The sequence below is a fragment of the Alternaria conjuncta genome, assembly GCF_024043145.1.
Source record: "Alternaria conjuncta strain BMP 0040 chromosome Unknown scaffold_17, whole genome shotgun sequence".
Taxonomy (NCBI): domain Eukaryota; kingdom Fungi; phylum Ascomycota; class Dothideomycetes; order Pleosporales; family Pleosporaceae; genus Alternaria; species Alternaria conjuncta.
Genome location: NW_026250106.1, coordinates 234,784 through 245,730, shown reverse-complemented (window position 1 = coordinate 245,730; position 10,947 = coordinate 234,784). Strand labels below are relative to the sequence as shown.

At 53.0% G+C, this 10,947-nt stretch overlaps 5 protein-coding genes across 5 annotated transcripts; 3 read left to right on the top strand and 2 right to left on the bottom strand.

The window, feature by feature from the left end:
* Position 1: 1 nt before the first annotated feature.
* J4E85_009464 (uncharacterized protein) lies at positions 2-1,492 on the top strand (the record flags this gene model as incomplete). Its single annotated transcript, XM_051473688.1, has 4 exons — positions 2-370; positions 422-719; positions 772-886; positions 940-1,492. 4 exons carry the CDS (start codon positions 2-4, stop codon positions 1,490-1,492), a joined length of 1,335 nt encoding a protein of 444 aa, XP_051322473.1.
* A 412-nt stretch (positions 1,493-1,904) lies between these two features.
* On the top strand, positions 1,905-4,473 carry J4E85_009463 (uncharacterized protein; the record flags this gene model as incomplete). Its single annotated transcript, XM_051473687.1, has 3 exons — positions 1,905-2,022; positions 2,078-2,728; positions 2,813-4,473. The coding sequence occupies 3 exons, from the start codon at positions 1,905-1,907 to the stop codon at positions 4,471-4,473; spliced, it is 2,430 nt and encodes an 809-aa protein (XP_051322472.1).
* Positions 4,474-6,040: 1,567 nt separating this feature from the next.
* J4E85_009462 (uncharacterized protein) lies at positions 6,041-7,093 on the bottom strand (the record flags this gene model as incomplete). Its single annotated transcript, XM_051473686.1, has 3 exons — positions 6,041-6,731; positions 6,784-6,815; positions 6,977-7,093. 3 exons carry the CDS (start codon positions 7,091-7,093, stop codon positions 6,041-6,043), a joined length of 840 nt encoding a protein of 279 aa, XP_051322471.1.
* A 1,120-nt stretch (positions 7,094-8,213) lies between these two features.
* J4E85_009461 (uncharacterized protein) lies at positions 8,214-9,143 on the top strand (the record flags this gene model as incomplete). The annotated part of the gene is made up of 3 exons (XM_051473685.1): positions 8,214-8,312; positions 8,386-8,510; positions 8,594-9,143. 3 exons carry the CDS (start codon positions 8,214-8,216, stop codon positions 9,141-9,143), a joined length of 774 nt encoding a protein of 257 aa, XP_051322470.1.
* Positions 9,144-9,251: 108 nt separating this feature from the next.
* J4E85_009460 (uncharacterized protein) lies at positions 9,252-10,548 on the bottom strand (the record flags this gene model as incomplete). The annotated part of the gene is made up of 4 exons (XM_051473684.1): positions 9,252-9,785; positions 9,833-10,210; positions 10,311-10,357; positions 10,473-10,548. The coding sequence occupies 4 exons, from the start codon at positions 10,546-10,548 to the stop codon at positions 9,252-9,254; spliced, it is 1,035 nt and encodes a 344-aa protein (XP_051322469.1).
* Positions 10,549-10,947: the final 399 nt, after the last annotated feature.

Below are 10,947 nucleotides of genomic sequence, written 5' to 3'. Positions count from 1 at the left end.
CATGAAGTTCGTACTCAGCCTTGCCTGGCTATCCCTCGTTGCTGGTGCGACCATTCGCAGCCCACAGCCTCGTACATATGATGGGTACCAAGTCCATCGCGTCCGAGCTACTGGATCCCAATATGCTGCAGCAAAGCGAGCTCTTGCTGCTGTCCCTCACGAGACTTTGAACGAGATTCGTGGAAACCTGGATGTTCTTATCGCACCCGGGCAGTTGGACGCCTTCAAGGCTTTGGGGCTCAAGTCCCGAACCTTGCATGAGAACCTGGCCGATTCTATCGCCCGGGAGTCGCACGTCAAGAAGGCCTGGAAGAGGCAAACTAACGGTTCCGAAGATGCGTGGTTTGATAGCTACCACCCGTATGAAGACGTAGGTGATGTATCACTGCTATTCGATCCGAAGCTGACTGGCCATTATTAGCACATTACTTGGTGGCGCGATCTACAGGAATCGTTCCCAGACAATTCAAACTGGACGAGCACTGGAACATCTTTTGAAGGGCGCGACATGTTTGGCGTTCATCTCTATGGAAAAGATGGTCCAGGAAAGCCTGCGGTCATCTACCACGGAACTGTTCACGCTCGTGAATGGATCACTGCTATGACCATCGAGTATATCGCCAAGGCCCTCACCTACGAATACAAGGCCGGCAACAACTACACGCAAGCCATTCTGGATAACTACGACATCTACATGTTTCCCTTTGTCAACCCCGATGGTATGTCAAGTCACCAAGGATAGATCCACTGGTTGTTGCTAATACATGCTAGGCTTCGTCTTTTCTCAGACAGATGACCGCCTATGGCGCAAGAACCGTATGCCGCCACCAGAGAACGCTGCCAATCAGACATGCTATGGTCGCGACGTGAACCGCAACTGGGAGACGTAAGCGAAGTTTTTGCCCTATGCGTAGGGCATACACTGATAAGTAATCTTAGGAACTGGGATGCTGACCCACGCGGAGCTTCCACAGACCCATGCTCGCAGACGTACAGAGGAGAAGCGCCCCGCGATACGCCTGAGAACCTGGGCATGGACAACCTGATCCGCAAGATCCGCGATGAGCAAGGCATCAAGCTATACATTGACTGGCACAGCTACTCCCAGCTGATCCTGTACCCATTCGGCCACAAGGAAACTCTCTATGCACCAGAGCTCGGCATGTGGACCAAGGCAGCTGCTCTAATGAGCGAAAACATCGCCTACTACTCGACCAATGCGACTACCTACACGTACGGCCCTAGTGGAGCAACCTTGTACCCGACGACCGGTGCGTCTATCGACCATGTGTACACCATCGGTCGCGCCAAGTTCTCCATGACCATCGAATTGCCCGATACTGGTGACTTTGGCTTCGTCTTGCCTCCGGAGAGGATCAGGCCTGCAGCTGAAGAACAGTGGGTGGGCCAACAGGTATTGCTCAGCCTGTTGGATGAGGAGTTCTTCGATGGCGAAGGCCCAGCGATTGGCGCATTAGGCACTACATGGTAGACACATGTAGGTATTAGCTCAGCTTTGTTCTATTGCAGCTGGTATAACCGGCTGTCTATCAACCATGACTCGTAATAGCAAGCCAAGATGGCATTGTCGTCTGTCAAGTCTACATTCGTCTTTATTTCTAAGAACTCTGCTCGCATCTTGATATGCTGTCGCACACTTTAGCTGTCCACCATCTAATGCGACTGGGAAAGCTTCTCTTCTCTCATGTCTTGCCGCCGTCACCTCCACTTCCACGCGACTAGCGCTCACAACGACGCGTCCGTGCGCCAGAAGTGAAGGTGAAGCCAGCACCTCTCGTCATCCTCATCTTCCGCATTTGGCATATCGATATCATCGCTCTTATCACCACTCCTCTTCCTCGCTGCAACGCTAACAGAGGTCTCTGTACTTCGACTCGCCCAGCATGCTGCTTCCTCCCACCGATCCGTACCTTTCGACCGCAAACACGCAATCAACGTTCGAAACCATGGGACATACGTGGCGTACGCCTTCTCCAAGCAGAGAGGCTTACATTAGCTCTAGTGAGTTTAGCGGATAGATGAAGTGGGCGAGAATTGAATACTAACACATAAGCAGGCAACGTCAACTCGCCGCAGGTCGTACCTGAAGCTCACGATGATCTCTCCGATGAGTATTCAAGCTATCAGCGACGCGTTGAGAGCCGCGCTTCTGGTACTGCGGCGGTGGAGACTGCAAAGCATAATCAACGACGCGACGCAGCATTGTCACGTCTCTACAACGTGTTCGACGGCAAGAGTGACTCCGGCGACCAGAAGCCATACAGTCAGACTGTTAGCGCCAACAGCGAGGACGGAAGTGTAGGGAAGCCTGAGCAGCCATCCACGCCCAAGAAGAACCGCGTTCCGCTCCTTTGGCACGGACTACCATCCCCAGAAACGCCGACGTTTCACAACTATACACGAGCTATCCCTTCAGCTAGCTCTGCGCAAGAGGAGCTATCATGGCAGACTTCCCTCGAGGAGGCCAAGAACGACGTTAAAACTGCCCTAGTGACGGCAAATCACACTACCAATACGTTTTCGGTACCGGCGCAGTCTCCTATTGACGGAGACAATGCGAACGATGACGGGTTAAAGCCTATAATCTCCCAGACTCCCAAGGATGATACCGGGGCTGATGCAAGACTGGCTCGCGAACTTGAAGAGTCTCTGAACCCGACGGCCACACGTCGCAGTACCAGACTGCGCACACAGCCCAAGCCATCGTGTAAGTCTTGCACCCCCTTATGCTATCAATGCCTCCGCTAATTTCCATTCCTTAATCAAGATAACCTCCATGTACCAGCCACAGCGCCAAAGGCTGCTCGCAAGGTTCTCTCCCCAGTGGTAGCATCGGAAACCGTACCCCAGTCAGAGCTTAGCCTCGAGCCTATCAAAGCCGACCCGCTTCCCTTCGAAGGCCTGCCAACCGTCCATTCGCTGTCGTGGCAGTTGCAGTACCCACCGGGTGGCAGCACGCACCCTTGCTACCCATATCCCTCTCTGGACCCTCGTCTGCTCTTCCACCAAGCCTTTGTCCCAATCATCGGCGGCTTACCTGACTTCACCTTAGTTCAGAAGCTCGTGCTTCCAATGGGGTGGAAGCACGTATCATGGTCCGGTCTTCTGCCCATCGCCTTCGATCCGTATCGCCAAGCGTTCAAGCTCACACCAGTTGGGCCGATGCCGCTTACGTGCGAAGAATCTCATCAACAAGGCTTGCACAAGTATGTACCAGGTGGTGAACTACACCCTGAGTACGGACTGGTACCCGAGATGCTCAAACTTAGCGACGGAAGCGACACCGATGTTTTCAACTTCGACAGTGTTGATTGGGTCTTGCCGTGGAAGGGCCAGATAGACTTCCACGCCCCGTCCAATGCCACCAACGAGCAGCTCGGCAGCTATGAGATTACCAGCCCCGTTGGCTCCGACACTTTCGCGCCTGTTGTCACATATTCATGGAGCGAAGCCCGCGATTGCCCAGACAAGGTATTCGACATCTGTGATGCGTGGCGCTGGCTATCATCCAAAGAGGCCAACCCTGAGGTGGATTTCATCCCGACACCTGATATGAACTGGCGAGGGACTGGCGCAATGCGCTCACAACGTAGACTCAAGTCACCCATTCCTGAGCTGATGATGCTTGCCATGCAATCGGACCCGACTACATCGGAGAGCAAGCACGTCGTATTGCTTCAGAACCAAGATCGTGGAGCCAAGGGTAAGAACCAGTTTTGCGCGTTCAAGAGTGTCGCGACATCCGTCATGGTCGACATGGCCCTCCTTGGCGACACCGAGTTCACGACCATGGAGCTACTGTCGTACTTTCCTCAACACTACTACTGGGGTCATGCAGCTGAGCGATTGACAAGGGCGGGTGTGACTGGAACCCTGATACGGGATTTCCTTATCATGACGCGAGGGCTTCAGGGCGATGAGATCATGATGGCAAATAGTATTGCACAGGCAGCTAAGGTTGCCAAGAAGAGGGATTGCGTTAAGGTCGAAGAGATGGATATTGATGAGGCCGGGAAGGATACACCATCACCTACACCCGCTCCGGTCATCGATTCCACGGTTGTCGACTTGACTTCGAGCTATACTGCTGAAGGGTGGATCTACGATGTATGGGAGAAGATCGACTACCCGCTTCTTGCCCTCACCCATGGCTTGCAGTCGTTGCCTACAGGTGTGGATGCCGGTCCGCTGACCGCACTCATACTCTGGTGCCGAGAGAAAGGTCGGTACAAAGCCATGCTTAGCGAAGTTCCAGCGCTGCTGAAGGAGGCAAACATTGAGCCGCTGATCGAGCCTGGCGAGAATGGCTGTCCAGATAAAGAAGTCGCAGGTAGACATGCTGGGGCACTGAAGAAGGACAGGCTAAGGGTGGTTAGAGATGCGGGTGTTAGCAAGAGGGCACTGGATGGTAGTGTTGGTGGGACTCAAGGAAAGAGAAGGAGGGCTGAGTAGTGTCACCGGGAACCTCGTATGACAGCAAGATGTGCTGCGAAATATTCGGGGATGGTAGGGCTTTGGGAGGTCTCTTGAGAGGTATATGCATAAGTAAATTCCGTGCATCATCGGCGAGGCGTAATATGTTTGGCAATCGACTCAGTCGCTTCCCTACCACATCCAATATATAGTTCCCGTCGTCTCTTCGCATCGCTGTCTAGTGCATAGGAATACCCGGCAGCGGCCCAAGTCCACACTACACCTCGTCAGCAAACCTTCTTCCCCTCTAGCTTCATACTTACAGCAGGCGCCGGCGACGGGCATCCACCATTGGAGCTCATGTAGCAGCCCATCTCAGCAGCATGCTTCATCAAGCACTTCTCATTCGTGCTGAGCAAGTTCATCGGCACAATTGGCATAGCGCATTTGCATGGCTCTTTGAACGTCGGTGTCGGTTCTCTGTGCCTGTGGCTATGCGTGCGGTTGTGTTTGCGCGTTCCGCTGGGTGCAGGAGCGATGCTGACTTGTGGTGCAGCCCAAGGGTAGGGAGTCGCGAGAGCGGTCGTAGCGAAGAGTACGGTCGTGATGAGCGTTGAGATGTACATTGTGGGCGGTAGGAACCTTTGGTATGTGTCGGAAGACTCAGATGTTAAGTGCTTCTGAGATGCGGATAGCCAAGCTTCTAGGATTCTCTGCAGACAATCTGAATCTTGTAGGAACCGTGAGCGGCACGCGGACGAGGGCTTCCTCTACCGAGAATTCGCGATCCAGTACGCGGCGCAATATGGGTTGATGAAGTTCCATCTAATCGTCCAGTGCCATCGTCCAGTGATGCGCCGCCGGTTAAACACCCATATTTGGATACGGAACTGCGAAAGCGCCGATGGACAATACGGGTTTCTCGTTGCTCTTTCGTTCTGAGTGTCTATACAGGTGCGAATATTTGAATGTCAAGAATCTAGCGGATGCCTTGGTTCACTTGACGCTGCCGGCGTTCTCGGAGAGGAATGAACAATTCAGTATATTCTGGATTCGCTGGTCGTGATGCCTCCCGGTACTCACTGGATCGCTGCCGTCTCTTCATCACTGCCATCATTGTTCTTGTCAGTTTCAGGCACATGAGAGATAAACTCATATCCTACGTGTTGCTGGCACATCGCGCAGTGTCGGAAGCTTGACGCGTCGCGCGAGCTCAAGCCCTGTTTTAGCGTGTCTTTGGCCTCTCTAGGCTCCAGGGCTCCAGCCATCTCATTTGGACCTCGGGAGCATCCACTTCGCGGCCAGAACGCGCCACCCTCGTAGTCGGAAATGATAAAGTTTCTGCATGTGCCGTGCTTTTGGTACTGACGATGAGAGACCAATTTCACATTCCCAGCTCCAAGATCGAAGACGTCATTCAGCAGGCGGGCCCGCAGATCCCACTTGCGCGGGCAACCGCACTGGAATACATGCTTTAGATGTCACGACTGGTCCGTCGTACTCAAAATAACGATGCTGTAACGGCATGGGTGATTAAAAGCAGTGATTACAATACATGCATACCTAAAAAAGAGGGAAACTGTCAATTCGAACTTACCACCCTCCATCAATTCAACGTCGACTCGAGATTTTTCATCTCCCGTTGCAACCTGCCGTCATCCCTCAGATAGGTGAGTACATAAACCTCCTTTGCTGGGGGAGATATTCCCGCCACCTGTGGACTTGCCTCGAATTGAGCCTGTGTAAAATTCTCCGTTGTAGAATCAGAAATGCAAGTAATGCGGTCGCCTGTGCCTCGAACACTCGCGATGTAGTGTCCGCCTGCGGTCTCTGTTCCTTCGCCAGAGTGAGAGATGACACTAGACAGCCGGTAGCGGAGGGGAAGATGAGCATTCTCTTGATATTGAGTTAGGTCGAGTATGTTGGGGTGAGCCATGCGGTGGTTGATCTTGTGTTCTGTAGCAGGCTGCGGATTGCCGTTCTTGTCTTTCTTTTCTGACTTTTTCATTTGGAAGATGGCGAGTTTGATCTTAAGGATTTGAGGGCCAGCTTGAATACTGGTCGTGACCAGATGGATAGTATTGCTTGCACATATAGCGCAGTGTATTGTTCTGTCCTCTTGAAAAAATCTCGACAGCGCTGCGTTGAAAGTTGTTGTGGCCGTGGGAACATTTAGAAGGATGCCGGTTTCTGGAATCTTCGCAATGAGCCTTTCGTGACCACATGTTATACATCGGCCGTTCTCTTGTCTGTCGAGCTGGAATAGTGCGCGGAAGTCTTCATCCCATTCTTGCGTCCTAGAACTGGTAAGTATGCATGTTGATAATTTACTAATGGGCGTTTACTCACTCACTGGCGACCTGCAAGCGCTGCAGAATCACCTGATAAAAGTCGTTAGAGTCCATCTGAACCATTGAACCGTTGGCGGCCAACTGCGCGACGTCACCAGCCAATGCGATTCCTTGTATTCTTGGCACGTTGGGGGCGACTGTGGTGTTGGGGGTGTTAGCCCAATAAGTGTTGACCAGCTCTCTCATCATACATCCAGTACAATCTGGCACTGCATTACTGGCAGCTGCTCCCCAATACGATGGAGGATTTGCATGACAGGCATTACGTTTGTTACTGCCACCAGTGCCTCGTCTGACCGGACGATCATGGTTTTGAAGCCAGTTCAATAACTGGGGCTGATGCATCAGGGCCTGGAGCGCGGCGTTGATGTAGCACCAGTTGGTACCAGTTGTGAAGCCTTTACTTCTCTGTGGCCTAGCACGCCCACGCACAAGCCATCTCTTACTTATACGTGCTGCCTAAGAGATGATCAGTAAGAACAATCAAGCTCGGGAACGAACATACTATGCGGTCCCGGTTCTCCTGCAAGTCCGAACGAAGGCTAACACGCGCGTTAGCTGGAGTACCGGTTATAGCCGCTGGGATACGGGCGCTTCGTCGACTGCCCGCTGGGGCTCTATATACCCTAGGGGTGGCCATCTTGGATGTGAAATTTCTGTAAGAATAGCTAAATTGACCTGAGGTTTGGAAAAGAAGACGATAGTGTTCACAAAGTACTGGCATCGATGACGGGAAATTGCGAGTTTAAAAGCCACGAGATGACCGTCACAAAGGAACAATGGATGGGACGTCAACCGCCATTGTCCTCTTGCCATCGTTTGACATGCACCCAAAGAAAGGCGGAAGCGGACACGATGAATGCGATGTGACATGCCCTGTAGTTGCCGCAAGTCTGAAGTTGTCGCATCCAGTAGAATGGAGATAAGGACATAGCCCAGATTTCGATAACCTGAGTAGCATACACACAGCCTTCGTGAAGATTCATGCTAAGAAAAGCCATCAGAACGCTCAAAGCCTTAGGCTACTACATCTTGAGCAGAAAAATTCGTAGTTTGATGAGCGAGGCCGTCTCTTAATCAGGGCGGAGAAAGAAAGGAGATGCATGTAATGCAAGCTTCAGCATCATTGCGGTCTGGGATAGGTGCTTGCTATTTTGCCAGACGTAGTGGTCAGTTTTCGATATCTGCCAGGTAGTTAAAAGTTGTCTCAACGCTGAGCCTTCACACCAGACATTTTCATGACATCGTGAGAGTTTGTCAGTGTAGAGCATGAAAGACGGAACGATCGAAACGCACACTCGCATGCCCACATAGCGTCTTGGCACCCCCTCCACCCCCCATTGGCCATTTCCCCATCCACCACCACACCACGCACATTAGCCTTTCCTACAGTCACATCTCCACTCACCTACCGATGCAACGACCACCATGGCGACCTCAGAAACCCAAGGCGCAACCTACGAAGCCGAGCACGTTCACTCTGTCTATGAAGAAATTGCATCCCACTTTTCTTCTACCCGCTACAAGGTGTGCGTCCACCCTCGCCATTACTAGTGGCATGCAATGGGAAGAGAGCATGCATGACTAACGCGATTGCTAGCCCTGGCCCATAGTCGAGCGTTTCCTCAAGGAACAACATGACGGCGCCATAGGCGTAGATGTCGGGTGTGGGAACGGGAAGTATTTGGCTGTTAATAAGAAGGTGTGGGTTGTGGGTAGTGATCGGTATGTTCTATTTTGTTATTCACTAGATTGACTATCCTGCGACTCGTCATGGCCCTTGTGCTTAAAAGTTAACGTCGATACAGATCTACAAACCTTGTCAAGATTGCGAAACAACATGAACCGCACGATGTAGTGGTTGCAGACAATCTCTCGCTACCTCATCCAAATGGAGTGTTTGATTTCGCTATTTCGATAGCGGTCATCCATCATTTGTCTACGCCGGCACGGAGAGTAGAGGCTGTGAAGTGTGTTTTGGATTTACTGCGGCCTTCGTCACCGTCGAATCAGAATGGAGATGCTGGCCTGGAGGGTGGCAGAGCACTCATCTATGTCTGGGCACTTGAACAGAAAGACAGTAGAAGAGGCTGGGACGAGGGCCACGAGCAGGACGTCATGGTGCCGTGGGTCCTGAAGCAGAAGAAGGAGAAGGAGAAGGGACGGAGGAAGAAGAACGATGAAGGTCAAGCTGACGAAGAAGAGGCGCCGAAGCCGGATGGTGATAAGACGTTCTTGAGGTATTATCATCTGTATCGGAAGGGGGAGCTGGAAGGGGATGTTGAGCAGGCTGGTGGAGTTGTATTGGAGTCGGGGTATGAGAAGGATAATTGGTGGGCTATTGCGAGACTCAGATGAGCATCTCAGTGATATTTACTTGTGCTATACCTCAAACGTGAACGTGCAGCACCTCTAAGTGTGGTCTACTGCTTGCAGCCTGGTGCCTTCCAATTGCGCATGGTGATCTTACGCCTTTGTCAAGTCTACAGGCAGGGCGTGACTGCTCTCAGTCAGCGGAAAGAGCTGATAGTAGAAGCCCATAGCGCCTGCTACAAGCACAATGTAATAGGCCACGGTCCATCCAACACCCCTGCCCTTATACAGTGGGACGCTCTTCTGCTCATCATCCTTCTTGTCAACGTCTGGCGGTCCGATGGGACTGCCGGCTTCGACACCCACACGGCCGTAGAACCGCGGAAGGCCCATCCAGTTGCAAAAGGTATGCGCTATCATGCACGTGTAGACATTTCCGGTTCTTATGAAGACAAAGGCAGCGAAGAAACCGAAGAGCGACGTGTATGTGAACTGGAAGAGTGAGCGGAGCACGGCGACGAAGAACGGGACTTCAGAGTGGGTTATGCGGAACTCGTAGAGGTGGTGGAGATGCGCGATGCCGAAGTACAGTGGCGTGAGGAAGACGATCTGCTTGCCGGAGAACTGCGCGAGGACATGGAGGGGGATGATTAACGAGCGCCACACGACTTCTTCACTGACGGGGCCCTGGGCAGGTTAGAATAGGAAGGGGTGGACTAGAGTAGATGACCCACGACTATGTAGTTCCTGTATCCGATCCAGCTGCTCAGGGTCTCGTGGACGCCCTTTAGTTTGATCCAGTCTCTCCAGTCACCGTCTACAATGCCATGCTCGAAGATGGGACCCGCGAAGAGGATAGTCACCAGAAGCATGGTCCGGATGGTATCTACAAGTGAAACAGGCCAGATGCCAAGCAAGCGGATGATCTCCTTGGCCGATGCGTCATGTTGGTACAGTACGACGATGGTGAGAACGGAGCATAGGACGGTGGAAAAGGTCACTGCGCGCACCCGGGCGCGTATCGACGACGGCGCATCGCGCGTAAGAGTCGGAGAGGGTCGCGTGGCGGGCGACAGGTAGAAGGGGATGACGTAGATGAAGACATAGGCGGCCTGCGGGCGTGGGTGTTAGCTACTTCAGCATGTTTGGCGCGTGCGGTGCCATTGGGTGAGAACAATGGCAGTGGTGGTGGGGAGCAAACATGAAACGTACCGACAGAAGCGCCGCAACTCTCGACGAAAGAACAGGCGGTTTGGGAACTGGCACCACGTTAGACCTCATGGCGATGTTTCGATGAGAAAGCGCAGCAGAGTTCGTCCGATGTGGGTCGCGCAGGCGTTTAGGAGGGTTTGAGGTGGAGGAGCGCCAACTTACCGCCCTTGACATGTCGCTGGTACAAGTCTTCGAGCGCACTGAGCTTGTCGCGCCAGCCGTTGAGGGGGGGAGGCATGGCGAGGTGTTGCAAAAAAGCAGCCGCACATCAAACGCACTACAGGAGAGGCAGGAAAAGAATCATGGGCGTTGTTTATAGCTGCACGAGATCCCCCCGCGTTGTCGCGCGCATCTTGTTGGCGCAGCGCAGCCATTCACCTTCGATACCCCGCCAAGCCCCATCGGTCACGCTGGATCACGTGACCCGATCGTCCGTTCCCTCGTCTCGGCTCCTGCGACTCGCGCCATCAGCGCCCACGACGTCTTAGCACGCCCTCCCGCGTTACCCCTGCAGCACGCACAACCAAAGGCCCACTGGCCAGCCTCTCTGCCATTCAACGGCTAGTCCGCCACGCTGCGCGTCGTCACTGGCCCGTCCCAAAATATAATTTCATTCTAAACGTTCAACCGCGACGCG